Raw genomic sequence first — 17,364 nt, forward strand, 5'->3', positions numbered from 1 at the left:
CACCATCTACTCACCCAGAGGGAGCATGGCCAATCATGCTCTTTCGGGGCTTCGGCAGCTGATGGTAATTTAGATTATTTTGAATGACTGTCAGAGATTCACACTCTAGGTATGGATAACAACAGAAAATGCCAAAACAATGAAATCAAGTCATCAAGTAATCTCTGATATTTCTGTGTTTTCGGGCTTTCTCCAGGCTTGCTCCTCAATTACTGAATTCTCTTCCTGCTGCAGTTAAGCTTTCTCCCACTCTTCCCATATTTAAATCAACTCTTAAAACTTATCTATTCTCTCTTGCTTATAGTCTTTATTCTGCTTAACGTTCTAATCCCCTGCTTTACATATTGTAGTACTGTTGAGTTGGAGCTCCAGTGTAAATGTTGCATTTGTATTGTCTGTGTGCTGAATATCTGTATCTTCTTTGTACTAATGATTGCAAGCGTCTTTGGGTTTTAGAAGAGCGCTATATCAAAATAAAGAACTATCAATAAACACTTCAAGCATTTAATCAATGGAAAGGAATTGATATAATTCAGTCTTGGAGACTAGTAACAAACTAAAGTGAAGTTCTTGAACATACTTTGTGTGTTGCTGCTGCGGCAAATCCAGCATCCTAGGTGATGGGTTGGGTGTTGAAAAGAGGTTGTAAGACGGTTGTTAGGGTGTTGCTAAGTGGTTGCTGGGATTTTCTAAGTGGTTGCTAAGTGGTTGAGTTTCGTAATCTTGTTTATCATCTAGAATCCTGAGGTTACTGCATGTAAACACCACTTCACTGGCTGATCCAATAAACATTTTAAGTGGTATAATTGGTATTTCCCAGTTTCAGAGACCACTTGAATGGATCACTTGTCAATTGATGCACATGGTTCATGTGTGTGAAGTTATTGATTTTGATATGTAAATAGAGGGAGTTTCATAATGCAAATCATGCAAATATGCTCACGTGAAAGACATGGATTATGAGGCTTATGGATAACGAGGCTTGTAATGTGGGAATTAGCATAACGGTTCCCCAACACTGCTGATCTTGTAGCCGCAGCTAGCTGTAAAGCCCTGTCTGAAAAACACGGTGAGAGGCTGTGTGTGTGTGGAAACCTCTGAGCCAGGTATGTAGACGTGGCCTTGGCCTCACAGAAGCACACATGGTAATGTGACGGTGAGAAGAATGTGTGTTTCTGTGGGAGGTGTGTGTGTGTGTGTGTGTGTGTATAAAGTGGGGCACCTGAGCGAGTGTGTCTCTGGCAGTGATGAAGAGCAGAGCACAGCGGGAGGAGAAAAGTAATCCTAGGATTAAAGGTGGAGAACGCAGCCCCTGCACACAGAGCAGCGACAAATACTGACCCCATACAGAGAGGGTCGCAGCGGGGACGCGCCAAATACTGAACCCCCGCTGCAAGACATCAGCTCGCTTCAGGGGCACTGCAGAAAACCGGTCCCCGCTGCAGAGAGAGACTAAACAAGCAGGCTAAATTTACACCCAGAGGAGGAAAAGTCAGGGCATGAGGGCCAAATTTACCTTTTGCAGTGCAAGTCAGAGCAGGGAGCTAGGAGGGGATGTTTATTTTGACACCAGCTTAGTGACAGCCATGACTTTAAAGACTTTAAAGCAGCAGCAGAAGCAGGATGGATGTGTAGGAAAGGGAGGTAAGGCACATGAAGGTCATATTAAAGGTGGGAACTGTATTTTTGAACAGATGAGTGTCTGTGTGTGTGTGTGTTCACAATAACATCACATAAGAGAATGGAAGCTATTTATAGTGGCAAGTGATGTTTGAAGCTCACTTCTAACTACACACACACACACTAACACTAAAACTAACACTAACACTGCGTTATGTTTATGGACAATCTGACTAAAAACTCTTGATTTCTAGATATGCTTCTTATTTTTCTATATTCTTAATAAATACCAAAGCCATCCAGACTTCACATAAGGAAGGAATACATAAGGAACCACGTAGTAACTTAAAAGTGTTAAACAGTTTCTATGGCTGGAAACTCTGATAAATGTATCCTAAGCAACCAAGGAATCAAAGGTAACTCTTGGTCTTCTTTGCCTAGGGTGGTCCTGATGAGAGCCAGTTCCATTATAATGTTTAATGGTATTTGCGACTGCACTACTTCTTTAATTCTTGATTTTTTTTTTTCAGATTGAATGACCCTTACTCCTTATAAAGTATTTTTTCTTTACTTGGTTGAGCAGTTCTTAACATAATACATTACTTAAAAATGTCTATTCACTGTATACACCTAAATTAAGAGGCAAGAAATTCAAGCTATTAACTCTTGATGAGTTTAGCACAGCTGTTAACTGAAAGCCTGAATTCTAGGTGATTCTACCTCAAAGCTGACCGAGAAAATTCAGCCAAGATCTGCAAAACTGTCATCTAAGGAAGAGCTACTTTAAAGAATGAAGGATATAAAACATGTTCTGGTGTGTTTAAAAAAATTTGTTTACTACTAAATAATTTCCTTTGTTTTTATTCATAGTTTGGATTACTTTACTCTTACTATTATTCATCTATAATGCAGAACACTTTAAATAATGAAAAAACTCTGAATTTAAGGTTTTGACTGGTACTGCACGTTACTGTTTATTACAATGGTACACTATATACAACAAAATAACAATAAATACAAATGGATTCTTGGTGGTGTTTAACTGACTCAGTAAACAGCACTGGATAATGTTCATGATGGTGAAATAAAGTTATCGTACTGCTTCTGTAACTGCAAAGTTTCTACTAAATAACCTGTACAAGACTTTATTCTACTGAGTGTCATCCCTCCAAAACACAAACCTTTGCTCAAAACCATCCATACGCTTTCATTTCTGGAATAAAAGCAAATACAAAATGTCTACAGGAAATATGCTGGGATATATATATATTTTTTTATCATTTTATTTTTATCCCATTTTCTCCACAATTTACACGGCCAATTACCCAACCCATTTCATTAGGACTTCCCCCATCAATAGTAATGCCCCAACACAAGGAGAGTAAAGACTAGCACATGCCTCCTTCCGATACATCAGCTCACAGACGCCTTGTACTGATCAACATCACCCTTTAAAGTGATGTGGGGAGAGATGCCATCTACCCACCCAGAGAGCAAGGCCAATTGTCCTCTCTCAGGGCTCCGGTAGCTGATGGCAAGCTACATAAACGGGATTCGAACCGGCGATCTATTTCCTGACCACTCGGAGCCCCTTTTTTTACATAAAAAAAAAAGTGGAAATGTGGAACTCAAAACACAACTCAAGGTCTTCCCAATTGAGGCGTTTCTAAACATTTGATGGGTAGCAGAAGGATACACGACTGACTCACTTCAGACGGAACAGAACCACTAAAACACTGCTGTCCAACCAACTCCTTTATTCTCAAAACACTGCTAAAATCCAGCAGACCTACAGCACATCATTAATCAGAGGAAGCACTCCTGCACTCCATCAGTCAGAGACCAGTGTGACCACACACTTACTCCTTCCTCTGTCTCCTCAGCCTCTCTCCATCAACACTGTTTACGTCTCAGCACTCTGGAATCCAGCACATTCTACCTGCCATTACAGAGAACTGAAGATAGAGACAGCACATAAAGGATAGTCATTAAGCTCTAAATTCTCTCCGTTCTCGCAATTTACTCTCCTAACTTTACACTCTTCTTTCTCCTACTCATGTCCACAACACAGAACACTGTCAGAGAAGAGGAACTTTTAAAACTATTAGATTGTGTTATTAGAGATAAAAGACTGACTGAGAAGAAGCCACGGCTAAAGCAGACTGATCATTTAACATCATTAAATGTCTGTTCTTTCCCTTAGAGCCTTTGTACTAAAAACAAACAGTCATTTGGGTTCAGAATCACGCAGCAAACAGAACAAATATCCAACATTCAGAGCACATAGCATTGTGGTAACTCGTGTGTTCATTATTAAACCAGGACATCTTATGAAATCTGGCAGTACAGCCCTATTCCTCATGTGCATGTGCAATTTGTGATTTATAAACCAGTAAGAACGATTAAAATGATCCTTTCTCTAATGGTTTACAAGCATAATTATGACAGATTAGTCTCGTGATTTATCCACATACATTTTTAACTAACTTATTTTCATTACTGCTCTAATTCATTTCATGCTGCTATAGCACATTTGCACTCTGGACTTGTTGTTGCAACCTGTCTACTCTTTCTATTTATTTCATTGGGGTATTTATCTTTAACTATTTTGTATATTCTATTTTTATTGTATTCCTTTATTGTACTTTTATCTATATATCTATTTAATAACAGCTCCTGGGTGTAAACTGGATCGTGAGATCACAATTTCGTTCCACCTCATGTACCACATAAGATGCGAATGACAATAAAATCTCCTTGAATCCTTGAATTTGTTTGGAATTAGCACTAATGTAAACATCATAAAAATCTGATCTCACAGACACAGCATTAAATAATATAATAAGTATTTTAAGTGTAATAAGTATTTTACTTTAATAAGCATTTTACAGAAACCTGTTAAATGAGCATTTTACTCAGTTAATAAAAACAGATTCACATTTAAGAATACATTACTCTGCTGCTCTCTAAAAATGAAAAATAATAAGTCAACAGAGCAAACGCGCACTGAAATTACCATGCTCATATTGCTTGTTTTATTTTTGATTGTTTTTGTTGCTAACTTGCTGCTTGTTTGTTGCTAAGGCATTTAATAGAATCAGATTTTTGATCCCCTTTGACACTCAAACAGAGGCTGATTTTTGGTTATTAATATAAATAGTTTAACTGAACTGATTGTGAGTCACTAATTTTTCCTGTTTCTTTAGTTTTGCACTGAAGTTAAGTTAAGGAAGTTTCACCAGTTTGTAGGGCTCAAAATAATTGCTTTGTTAAATAATGTTAAATATCCATATAAGAATGACAAAAGGCTTCAGGCTTTATCCATTAACACAATCGTCTCTAATAAATTGAGCTGTGTGATACCCATCTGTTTATTTGTTTCTAGATAACAGTATGTCATTCAGAGTTCATTTAAAACTAAGTGTAATGTAGGCCAGTATAAAAGTAAAACTGGTTAAAAAGGAAGTTAATCCTTCCATTACCTACGTTTTATTGTAATCAGCCTCATTGTTTGATGCAAAACTAAATAACAAGCTTGCCTGATTTAATACATCTGGAACAAGGAAATAATTCACCCATTCAATTAGCAAGATGCTAATTTGGGTTATCAAACATACTAGTGCTTTGGGTTCAGAGTGGTCCAGTGGGTTAAGTGCTGCCACTATGATCAGGAGATCGCCAGTTCGAATCCTGTTTAAGCAGCTTGCCACGGACAGTTGGCCTTGCTTTCTTTGGGTGGGTAGATGACGCTCTCTCCACTCATCACTCCTAAGGGTGATGTCGATCAGCACAAGAAGGTATCTGTGAGCTCATGTTTCGGAACAGAGTCGCTGTGCTTTTCTCCGAGTGCGCTGTGATGTTACTCGGCAATGCTGCATCAGCAGTTGTTCTAAAAGAGGCGGAGTCTGACTTTACATTACATTACATTACATTTTGCAGATGCTTTTGTCCAAAGGCTATTTTGTCGAAATAGTGAAGAACAAAAGTAATAGAGTTAAAGGTAAAAAACAGCTTTAGATAGGGCCTACAGGTGGTTAGTTAGTTTGTAAGAGGTGTTAGGAGAGTAAGGGCTCTTTGAAGACTTTGACTTCACATGTATCGGAGGAGGCAGGTCCTAATTTTCAACCTCCTGGTGTTGGGGCATCACTAGTGATATGGGACGTCCTAATGAGTGGGTTGGATAATGATAAATTGGGGAGAAATGGGATACAAATTAGAAATAAAACAAAAATAAAATACTAGTGTTTTAAATTACTCTCTTACTGTTGTCAAAGTATCAATCACTGCTATGTGTTTACTTGTTTCAGGGGGATTTTTCGTCACCTCTCCATCTGGCCACACAAAGACAGACTAGAGAGGGAAAGGGCATCTCAGAGGAAGAGAAGGAGGCAGGAGGTGGTGACGGAGAAGAAAAGCACAACAGTCATGAGAGCACCAGCGTGGAACGCTGGCATCCTGCTGTGCCTGTCCTTCGTTGCCCTCAGCAACTGCCGCTCAGGCAACGCAGCACTGTTTTCATCGCGGCGGCGCAGGGCAGCCCCGGATGATGCGAAAAGATGCTCGTACACTTTCCTGGTCCCGCAGCAGAGAATCACAGGCCCCATCTGCGCCTCGGCCACGGGACCCGAGCCAGACAAGGACAGGGTGACCCGCATGGACATTTCAGACCTGAAGGAGATACTGTCCAAGCAGCGGCGCGAGATCGAGATGCTGCAGCTCGTGGCCGATGTGGACGGCAACCTGGTAAACGAGATGAAGCTGCTGCGCAAGGAGTCCCGCAACATGAACTCTCGAGTCACGCAGCTCTACATGCAGCTCCTGCACGAGATCATCCGCAAGAGGGACAACTCGCTGGAGCTGGTGCAGCTGGAGAACCGCGTGCTGAACGTCACCTCCGAGATGCTGCGTCTGGCCTCCCGCTACAAGGAGATAGAGATGCGCTTTGCAAACCTGGCCTCCACCGTCAACAACCAGTCGGTGCTGATAGCCGCGCTGGAGGAGCGCTGCATGCGCAGCTTCAGCCGCCAAGACCTGCCTGTCGTGCCGCCGCTGGTGCAGGTAGTGCCCGAGACCATCCCGGCCAACAGCAACCGCTTCACCAACGAGATCCACAGGGAACATAATAACCGGGCATTTCCACGCGGCTCACGCATGGATACTCTGCCCACAGCCGACCCGCTGGGCGTCCCGCTGCCACCCCAGGGCACGCTGACCACAGACGGTAAGTGAATGGATGTATATTGTCTTCAAGCTACAATGTTGCTGCATATCTAATAAACTTAGTCTAACAAAGCTAACATTTTGAAAAGGTATTAAAAAGGCATTTAGGTGGAAAAAACAAAACACTATAATAATTAAAGTATACAATAAAATACTTTGGGCATCTTTTGTATAATGGTGCATAACACAATAGCAGAAAGCAATATACATGCTGGGGTTCATCTTTAGACTTTAGACTATGTGGACTCTTGTGGCAGCAGATTAAATAAGATTATGACAGGTTCACAGTACATGATTTGATGCTCGCAATCTGTTTTTTGAAGATTTTTTAGGTTGTTGTTGGAAATTGTGATTGGTAAATCGATGTTTGCTTAGCACTGGTTCTCTCTTTTGCAATGTGTGAACGCTGAAAGATGCAATCCAACAGTTCACCAAGCTTTTAAGTGATTTACGGTGTTTTGCAAGCCCCAGAGAAAAGTCTAGCAGGTTTAAGATCTAGACCTGTTTGTGACTGGTAGCTGTAAATGGTAGTTGGTGCAGCAACCAGTTACATATCCTATAAAAGTAGGATATTTACAATGGATAAAGAGAAATCTGATCCACATTCTTTTCTTTTTCTTCTGTGAGTTTTCACTGCAAATCAACAGATGCTCTAATTCATGACCCCATGTTACTGAGTAGTTATGTAGTCTGCACCTACTAAAGTTCCTAATTACTAGTGAATATGTTGTGAAGTATCAATGATACAATGATCTGACAACTCTTAAAGTCACTTAATGTTACTTGTCATATTAGCCTATATCATACAACCATTAATATCTTTAACTCTGTATGTACAGTACTGTGTAAAAGTAAACCAAATTAAACTAATAAAAAAAAGCACCACATATGAATTAAACAGATGCAAACTAAAGTGTAGTACCAGATTTCTCCTGGATGCTCCTCAGCCAGCATGTGTATATGTTCAGTTCCGTCAGCAGCTCACCTGATTTACCAAATTTACCAATTTACCAAACCAGTTGTTGATTAATATGATGAGAACTAGAAGTAACTCTATTAAACTCAGATGAGGAGGAGAGATTAGAAGATGTTTTAAGGAAAACAGTGCTGTAAAAGCACTGCTTTTTGTAACATTGCTGTTTGTTTATTGTAATGCTGGTGTTTCACTGAGCTAATAAACACTTACTTCACAGATAAGAAGCTTTTTCTTTATATAAAATTCCCACAGGTGCCTAAAACTTTTGCACCATACTGTAGGTCCACATATCAGTTATTTTCCTTTATGACTACTTTACTGCCACAAAGAGTGACAGTTTCATCAGTCCCCAAAACAGAACTCTGTAGGATGCCACAACATGTGTTAAAATAGAGTTCTGTGTCAGAATTAATAACTGAAAAATTAACCTAGGGTTCAGCAACAAATAGAGACACCTTCACCAGCCCTTAAACAGAACCATGTGGGATACCACAACATAGGCTAAACAAAACAGCTACTAAATAGCCTATTCATTATTAGGACTAATAACTAAATAATTAGCCTAGATTTCAGTGTGTTAATAAGCATTACAACACAAACACATTATGAAACAAATTTTAATTAAGAGGGTTAAATAACTGCATTACTGGTATTTTCAATATGTCTTACAATCAATCCACTCGTTCCAACAGTTGTAATGGAAGTGTTGTTTATACAAACATGGCACAGCACCCAGATATTAGGTTTCTGTAAACAATAGCGGGGAACCCAGCGGGAGTGGGTAGTGTCAGGAGGCTGGCCACTGAGAGCACGGTTCCTGCATAAACAGAATGGATGTCAGCGTGTGGCGATGTTTTTGTCGCCCCAGTCCTTCTGATGCCTAATCGCACAGCAGAAAGCGTTTATTTCTACAGAGTCTGAAACGAGCCCAAACAAATCCTAGAATCCTCTGTTCCAGTTTAGCAGTATCATCCCTTTTTGGCAAGACATGAAAGCACGAAAAAAAATAAAAAAATAAATAAAAGATCAGTTCAGACATTCCTACAGACTAGGCACACGACATTCAGCCATTGATCCTGACATAACTGCATGTTCCGTCACTAGAGTCAAACACATCTGTCATTATCGACACGCTGACACAGTGGGAGTGGAATGCAGCACATAAAGGCAACAAGATGTCGCCGAACTTCTCGCCAGCAAATCTTCCCAAGCTAGTGCGCGCACACGCACATACACGAGCCCTAAAAGTACAGTCACCACCGGCAAAATTAATCGTGAAAACAATTTCCATGGTAATGCTGTTTCTGGGAAAAAAACAGTCTCCAGAAAAAAGTGGGTCAAGCTGTTGTGTCTGACAACAGAAAAGCAATCCCCACAAAAAAAAAGAAGACAGAATGAGAGAATCAGCCTTATAGCATGGAGAAAAAAAAGGAATGAAGGAAGAAATCACTTTCTGTAATTGAATGAAACTCTAAAGATAAAATAAGCAGAGCTGAAAGATTTGTCAGGCGAGTGGCGAGAGCAGAGCGCTCATCAGGAACACATGTACTACAACGGTCATGTGCAGGAATAAGGAGACACACATGTAGCATGTAGTTTCTACAGAGCAGCCAGTGGACATGCAGGACGCAGGGTTAGTATGGAGGGAATTTTACAGCAGGAGTAAATCATACAGTAATTTCAGCACCAGACCCTTCCTGCTTTCTAAGAACGCCGTGAATCTCGGTGCCCCTCCGTACATGCACTCTCTTCATCTGTCTGAAGACACATTAAACAGATGTCAAGTATATTAAAAGCACACACACACATATGACCCTTAAGGTGCCCTAGAATGGAAAACTCTATAGCTGAATAGCAGAATAATGAGTTTGGTGTGTGGAAGTGACATAGCAGGAACCTTAAACACTGTGCTTTCTTTTACTAGGGGTGTAACAATACATGTATTTGCACCAAACCACCACGGAACAGAAGTTTAGAACACACAGTTGCTCAACGAATATGAGGTACACACTATTAGGCTAAATACAAACATTTTCACAAGTGTATGTGTCAGTCAGCATCCTAAGGATGTAAGCAGTAACTGTAGTGGTTTAGGAGTACTGATAGATTAGGGACCAAATCCCACTTCTCTTCGTACCCCTACACCTTGTTTTTGAGTGTAACCATTCATTACCTTTAAAGCTCCACTAGGTAGGATTGAGATTTTGTGCTCGTGGGCTCCCCCTACAGTTGCAGAGTGTAATAAATGTTTTAGGCAGATTAGTTTCTCTTACTCGCTTTCTGGCTTTCACAGACATATTCGGTCTCTTTCCAGCTTCTGCCAGAGTGTCTGTATGTTAGTTTGTAAAGAATGAACTAGTAGTCTTTGTAGAACTGTTAGAACTAAAAGTCGGAAAGCAGGTCGCAGTTCTCGCGAGCGTTGGTCACGGCCACCTCGGAAAACTTACAGAGTCTGGTTTGAGCTCAGAAGAGCCCGGCACAGACACGAGAGCACCGCTATTCCTCCTATTACACCTCAGAGCAGAGCTGCAGTGAGTTTCACACTGTAATTTCACTTCTTTAAAATGATTAAAAATCAAGAAAACCCTACCTAGTGGGGCTTTAAAACAGTTACAAGAAGAAGGAGTGGAATCCTCCCCCTAAGAATTGTGACAACCTTTCAAGTTCCTGTAGTTGACCCTGCCAAGCTGATAGCAGTGTAATACTAAAGTTCAGCAACCTACCTGTTGGTTAACTATTTAACTTTAAGGCATCATGTCTTCATAAAGGGTGCAGGCAGTCCAGTGATTAACTATTATTGTCAATTCCTTAATGAAAAGCTGAAATTAGTTTTATTTTATTTTCTGTTCCCCCTTTAATGCTGCAGCCTCTGCTGTCTGTTACACCATTTAAGAGAGAACGGGAAAGTTATATAGTTATTAAAAAATAGTCATAAAACACAAAAACTACACATTAAACTATGGTATTATAGTGTTTATAATACAAGGTTATTATGCGTTTCCTTTTTTTTATTGTTTTACAATTCCAGCCTCTGTTGCACCATTTAAGGTAGAATGGGAAAGTTAGCTAATTAGCTAGCTACTCAGATGAACTAGTAGTTAAACTTGCATATTGTTTATGCTTGTAATAAAGAAAATGGCCATAAAACACTGAAACTACACATTAAACTATAATATAATAATGCAGTTTTCATAATAACACAAGGAAAATACTCTGTGTGTTTCTTTTTTATTTTATTTGTTTTATTTTACCACTCCACCTTATATGCTGTAGCCTCTGCTGTCTGTTACACCATTTAAGATGGAACAGGAAGGTTAGCTAGCTTGCTAGCTACTGAAACAAACTACTAGCAAACTGCATATTTTTGAAGCTTGTTATGAAGAAAATGGCCATAAAACACTGAAACTACACATTAAACTATAATATAATAATGCAGTTTTCATAATAACACAAGGAAAATACTCTGTGTGTTTCTTTTTTCTTTTATTTGTTTTATTTTACCACTCCACCTTATATGCTGTAGCCTCTGCTGTCTGTTACACCATTTAAGATGGAACAGGAAGGTTAGCTAGCTTGCTAGCTACTGAAACAAACTACTAGCAAACTGCATATTTTTGAAGCTTGTTATGAAGAAAATGGCCATAAAACACTGAAACTACACATTAAACTATAATATAATAATGCAGTTTTCATAATAACACAAGGAAAATACTCTGTGTGTTTCTTTTTTCTTTTATTTGTTTTATTTTACCACTCCACCTTATATGCTGTAGCCTCTGCTGTCTGTTACACCATTTAAGATGGAACAGGAAGGTTAGCTAGCTTGCTAGCTACTGAAACAAACTACTAGCAAACTGCATATTTTTGAAGCTTGTTATGAAGAAAATGGCCATAAAACACTGAAACTACACATTAAACTGTGGTAATACAGTGGTAATTGTAATTTTTATTAAGGGAAATACTTAAATTTGTTTGCTTCTTTGGTCGCTTGTGCCGCCATATTGCCAGTGATTCTTATATCCCTCTGCCTGGAGTGTTTGAAGGGTCATGTAGTCCAAACATTTCCCCCTCCAGCCAAAGGTGTTCACATGCAACACAGAGAATAGTGCTAAGTAGTAGGGTCAGGGGGTGAAATGGGATTGAGCCTAACTAGCCACTCCTTCTCTCATCTCTCTCCCTCTCGCTGCTCGATGTGTAGAGAGAGAGACCCATACAGTAGTCATTATCTCTCTTTATACTTATACTCTTACTGTTCTCACTTTTAAATTTGAAATGACTGAAAATATACACAATTTTTCACCAATATTCTGCCCTCAACAACTTATTCTCAATATGAAAGGATATGCTGTTCCTGTTACTTTCCAAAAGCTTTTTTTTTTTTGGAGACAATCTGTCCACACAGTTGTTGATTAGTAAATCTGGAGAGCAGCACATCACCTCAATCTTAGTGACTAAGGATGTTAAAACCAGGAACTCTAGCAAGCCTCAGATATGTTCCAATCAAACCTCAGCTCTGGCAGGTGATGCATGGGACAGTGCTAGGAGAAGGGTTGCCAGGAAAAGCACCTCATTGGCTAAAAGCACACCTTATAATTAACATTTTATTTAAACCATGTTGAGAAAATAGTAAAATCAACACAATCCACTAAGACTTTGGAATTAAACACTACTAGAAAAAAGAGAATGAACGCAGAAATAAGAGAAATCAGATTGTAAATAGAGATTGTAAACAGACTAGGGCTGCCACAAACGATTATTTTTATAGTCGACTAATCACCGATTATTTTTTATGATTAGTCGACTAATCGGATCATACGTTAATTGAATATAAAACACAGTTTATCACAATAGAATGCAGCTGCTATTATACAACCAACATTAGATTTCAGCTATATGCTAACTAAAAATAAAAACAATTAAAATCATAGTTCATTAAACCTTTAATGAAATATGCAGCTTGTTGTAACAGACAATTATTTTACTGTTTAGCATAAAGTGTAAACAACTGTGTAAAATAAGGATAAGGCACTGGCATTTATGAAACATCTCAACCGTGAGGTTGTTTGAACTATTATGAAAAAAAGTATATTAATAAAAAATGCCTCTCTGTCCAGATATTGTGTACATTACCGTACACAGGGCAGCGGTCTGCACAGATCTGATTGGCAGAGGAGAGCGTTTGGTGATTTTACACCACACATGACTGATCTGTGAGTTTACTGCACCGAAAAGCACTGAAAACAGAAGCCACTGTCAGAATGAAATCCTTCTCTGTAGTTTATCGGTTTGGGACGGCATTTGTGACAACGTCTGGGTCCGGATCCGGATCGCGGTCCGCCTATTAGTGACCTCTGTTTTAAAGCTATCAAGATGAGTAAGTTAAGTACTAAGTTAACGCTCTGTTTACGCTAATTTTAGCAGCTAAATAGCAATTTAGCTTCTTCGTCATTTAATCAGCCACAACATGCCTCCTTTTCAGGTGCTCGTGCATCGCGGTTGTGCTGCCGAGGAAGGCAAGTTCTTCATTGCAGATATTGCATTGCACGCGTTTCACTTTTATTTTCTTGGTGATCCCACACTTTTGAGTTCTGTAGCGGGGTAGCCATGAAACCAGAGCCTGTCTGTATAATGTCCTGAGATGTCGTCCACTACCTACCCGGGTTTCCACTACTGCGCATGTGCGTCCAGGACAGAAAGGCAGTCGCAGCAGTTTGGAGAGAAAAAAAAAAAAAAAAAAAAACGACTAATCGACTATTAAATTAGTCGTCGACTATTTTAATAGTCGACATAATCGTGACTAGTCGACTAATCGTGGCAGCCCTAAAACAGACAAAAGGAAAAAAAGGCAAGGTGTCTTGAAAAACATGTATATAGACACACAAGTGAAAGACCACGATCTTTGAGGCTGAGACATATTTCATTCCAGTGTGTTCAGAAGTACACAGCATAGAAACACGGTTATCTAAATGAAAAGCAGCTGCTCCAGAGACTCATAGCACATTTTAAACCTGTGATAATAATGATATATGATCGGCTGCTCCAGACATATGACACAATTTTTCCCTTCACCTACACTAAAGCAACCAGAAGGGCAGCTCTCGGCCCTAAACTGACTGACTGTTCCATTCCCAGCCAAGCAACTGCACCATTTTTTTTTCTGCTCTCTATTTTAATCTCCTTGCAACAAATATGTTTAGGTAACTAAAATATTAGAAAATGCTTGTTTTTTATGTTTTTCATTTGGACAAGAAAATCACCAAAACATGTACATGGTGTGTGCTGAGCATACTACAGCACTACTTAACACAGCATAATTACACGCTACATTAGCTTCACAGTAAACCTACTTTACTACTGTTTTACTGCTCTCTTACACACTGTTGCTGAGGGTTGGGGGTGAACATGTGTGAATGAGATCTAAGAAATGACCTTTTCTTTCCTCTGAATCACAGACTCTGGCACTTTTTATCTTTTTATAATGCAATTTGATTTATATAGGTTTCTAGTTACCGCCACACAAGTTTTATAGAAATTTTGTTGGCTCAATGAAGCTGAAGTTTAAAAGTCTAAAGTCATTTAAGTTGCTTTTTTTTTCATGCATTGCGCCAAATTCTGCCTTTATGCATGCATAACACCCAGCAGAAAGAAGCCAACAGATATAACCCTCAGATTCCCTTAATTTCTGTTTAGAAATGAAGGTTAATCTACAGTTAATCTTAGTAGATTAGTAGAAGGAATTGCAATTAGTGCTGCACGATATTGGAAAAATGTTAACATTGCAGATTTTCTTTTTTTTGGCGATATATATCAGGATATTAAACAATGCAGGGCCCATTATGTCACCAGCCCCGCCCCCACCTGCACACTGTCTCGCGTCTGGATCGATTAAGAGCCAAGTCAGAGCCGAGCTCTTAAAACCCGAGGAAAAACAGCAAAACAACAGTAATCGGCCCTTTAATCAGGCATTTAAATGGCTTTTTAAAAAGGTAAATAAGAGCATTTTTCGGGGATTAAAAGCGTGAATTCAGCTGTAACTGGAAATATCTGTGCAAAACTGTGCTGAACTGAGGTGCACACTTTTCCACACTTGAGTTTACCATGCGGTTACCTCGTGTTTACTCCTGCTCTTCCTCCTCCACACACTTCTCAGGCAGCAGCAGCCGGTCACTCACACAGACACAGAGACAGCACTGTGTATCTACTATCCACTTGTGTCACGAATCAAAACACTGCAACGCGACGTGTTCGATTTAACTGCCTTAAGTGACATTGCACGTCCTGAGATGTGACTATTGCGCATGAGCACGTCGTGATGACTATGCTTAAACCATATATCGTGCAGCCCTAATTGCAATGTAATCTGCATCAACACTGCTGTGTGACATGCATGCACAACTGACCAACCAGAGCATAGCTCACAAGAGCCACAACAAGTCCTGACCGTGGTCCACTGAACTGTTCATGTCTGCTATTTATGGTTTGGGCCAAAGAAAGACAGGCATGAAATAACCTTTAAATGTACTACAAAATAGTGGTGCTGATAAATAATGGAAAACAACAGGTCCGGTGAAGGTATTAAAAAGCTAGGAACAAGACTCCCTTTACTGGAATATATCTGAATTTTCCACACAGTGAAAAAAAGGCTTTATAATATATATTATCATTGTATTATATTAACCTATTAAGGTAACTACTTTCTAGCGATAGCATTTTCATTTATTGCCGTTTGATGGATCTCCACAAGCCACAAGAGACATATCTGCAGGGGTTGTGGGTTTTTCCAAGCAATTTTGAGTCTGTAGTGCTATTTATCATTATTATTTCCTGAGGAAAATATATATAGACTTTTTATTAGAAGTAACAAAGCATGAGTGAAGACAGACTTATACAATTACAGTGTCTTGGACAACGGCTAAAGAAAGGAAAAGAGCTGCTGCTGGCTGATTCACAGCATGTCTTAACCAATCCACCCCCCAACACACACACACACACAAACCACAGACATGTTCTCTTCTCCAATTTCCAGCTTATCAGGAGAAGCACTTACACTTCTTCTGACCCCTGAGAACTGGCAGGTTTTGTATGCATTGGTGTGCGTGATTCTGGAACAAAGAACCTAAATATTGTCAAGTACTGCTGGACTACAATTCCCAGCATGGCTGAGTTCTCCAAAAAGAATCACCAAGCATCAGTGTCTGCCAGCAGAGCCTGCATCTCACCTAACCTCCTCTCTGAACCACAGCAATACTGAGATCCAGTTTCAAATCTCTTTACCATGTGCTGCAGACTCCTCCATCTTTCAGTGTATCCAGTTCAACCACTGTGGTTCCATTCCACACTGTTCTTCTACACAAGACCACTAATAGCATATGACTAGAAGTCGGCTTCACCTACAAAAACACGCATTTGGAGCCGCAGTTTATGCAGAATGAGCCAGGGCGCTAACCGCTACACCACCATTTAGTGGTTTGGAGCACTGATGCTAGAATTTGATTGCACCCAGAGACATCAGGGTCATAAAAGTCAGGATTTTGGATGATCACCACCCACACAGTTCCACTGCTCCACAGCTCAACGCGAATTTTAGTGTCAAAGGTTCAAAAAATTTTAACCAACAATTTTATGATTTTTTTCAGGACTTCTCTATGTCTTCAAGGCAAATTTTCACGACCAAATATTTTTTAAAACATCAGTGCAGAAATGGACAATAAAATCAAAACTACAAAAAGCAACTAGAACTAATAATCAAAATTGATTACAGTAGGTCTAAAATGAATCTAATAAAAAATATTGACACACAATCGTTAATAATAAAATGTGTGTCAGAACCTGAGAGCTCTGTTGTGTAGGCTACATTACTGAATTACTGTACTTGTTTGCTCAAAATAGATTTGCTCCACCAATAAACTTAAAGACAGTGATTTGTAGACCAAATTTCCATGACTTTTCCAAACATTTCTGGGTATTTTCATTTTTCTAAAACTTATCCAGGCCTGGAAATTGCTATTTTACAATTCCATAACTTTTCCAGGTTTTTCATGACCGTACGAATGTTTATCATCTGCTCCATATATTCCTATTTTATTGGCAGACATTGGCTGTGAACAAAAGCCATTTGTCTAAAACTTTATAGTTAGATGCAGTTGAAGTTGGACGTTTATACACCTATTATATTATATATATATATTTTTGGATTTTGATTTCTTTAAGAGGCTGTTTTAATAGATTCAAGAATAAAGTGTACATTTATGGGCTATTGTAAAATCAACACAGGGTTAACATCTAAAACTGCAAGCATTTGCATCTGAGTACAGTTTATTGAAGGTGTACATAGCACATACTAACTGTTAAGCATGATGGTGGTGGCATCAAGTTCTCAGGCAGTTTTGCTGGATGATGATACTGTGATCACATATAGTTGAACAAATTGATATTAAACAAACGTTTCAACAGTCATGTGATCACAGTATCATCATCCAGCAAAACTGCCTGAGAACTTGATGCCACCACCATCATGCTTAACATTTTTTTTACAGTAAGGCGTAAAG

General features: G+C 39.3%; 2 protein-coding genes across 6 annotated transcripts in view; one reads left to right on the forward strand and one right to left on the reverse strand.

The window, feature by feature from the left end:
• ralgps2 (Ral GEF with PH domain and SH3 binding motif 2) overlaps positions 1-17,364 on the reverse strand; it is a 197,616-nt gene that overhangs the window by 50,982 nt on the left and 129,270 nt on the right. The gene's annotated exons all lie outside the window — the stretch shown is intronic.
• angptl1a (angiopoietin-like 1a) overlaps positions 1-17,364 on the forward strand; it is a 47,516-nt gene that overhangs the window by 21,814 nt on the left and 8,338 nt on the right. The window contains exon 2 of the mRNA XM_007259484.4: positions 5,928-6,841. Coding sequence (XP_007259546.3) covers positions 6,046-6,841 — 796 coding nt within the window. The 5' untranslated portion in view covers positions 5,928-6,045. The remainder of the gene's footprint in view (positions 1-5,927; positions 6,842-17,364) is intronic.

Source organism: Astyanax mexicanus, chromosome 1 (genome assembly GCF_023375975.1).
Source record: "Astyanax mexicanus isolate ESR-SI-001 chromosome 1, AstMex3_surface, whole genome shotgun sequence".
NCBI lineage: Eukaryota > Metazoa > Chordata > Actinopteri > Characiformes > Acestrorhamphidae > Astyanax > Astyanax mexicanus.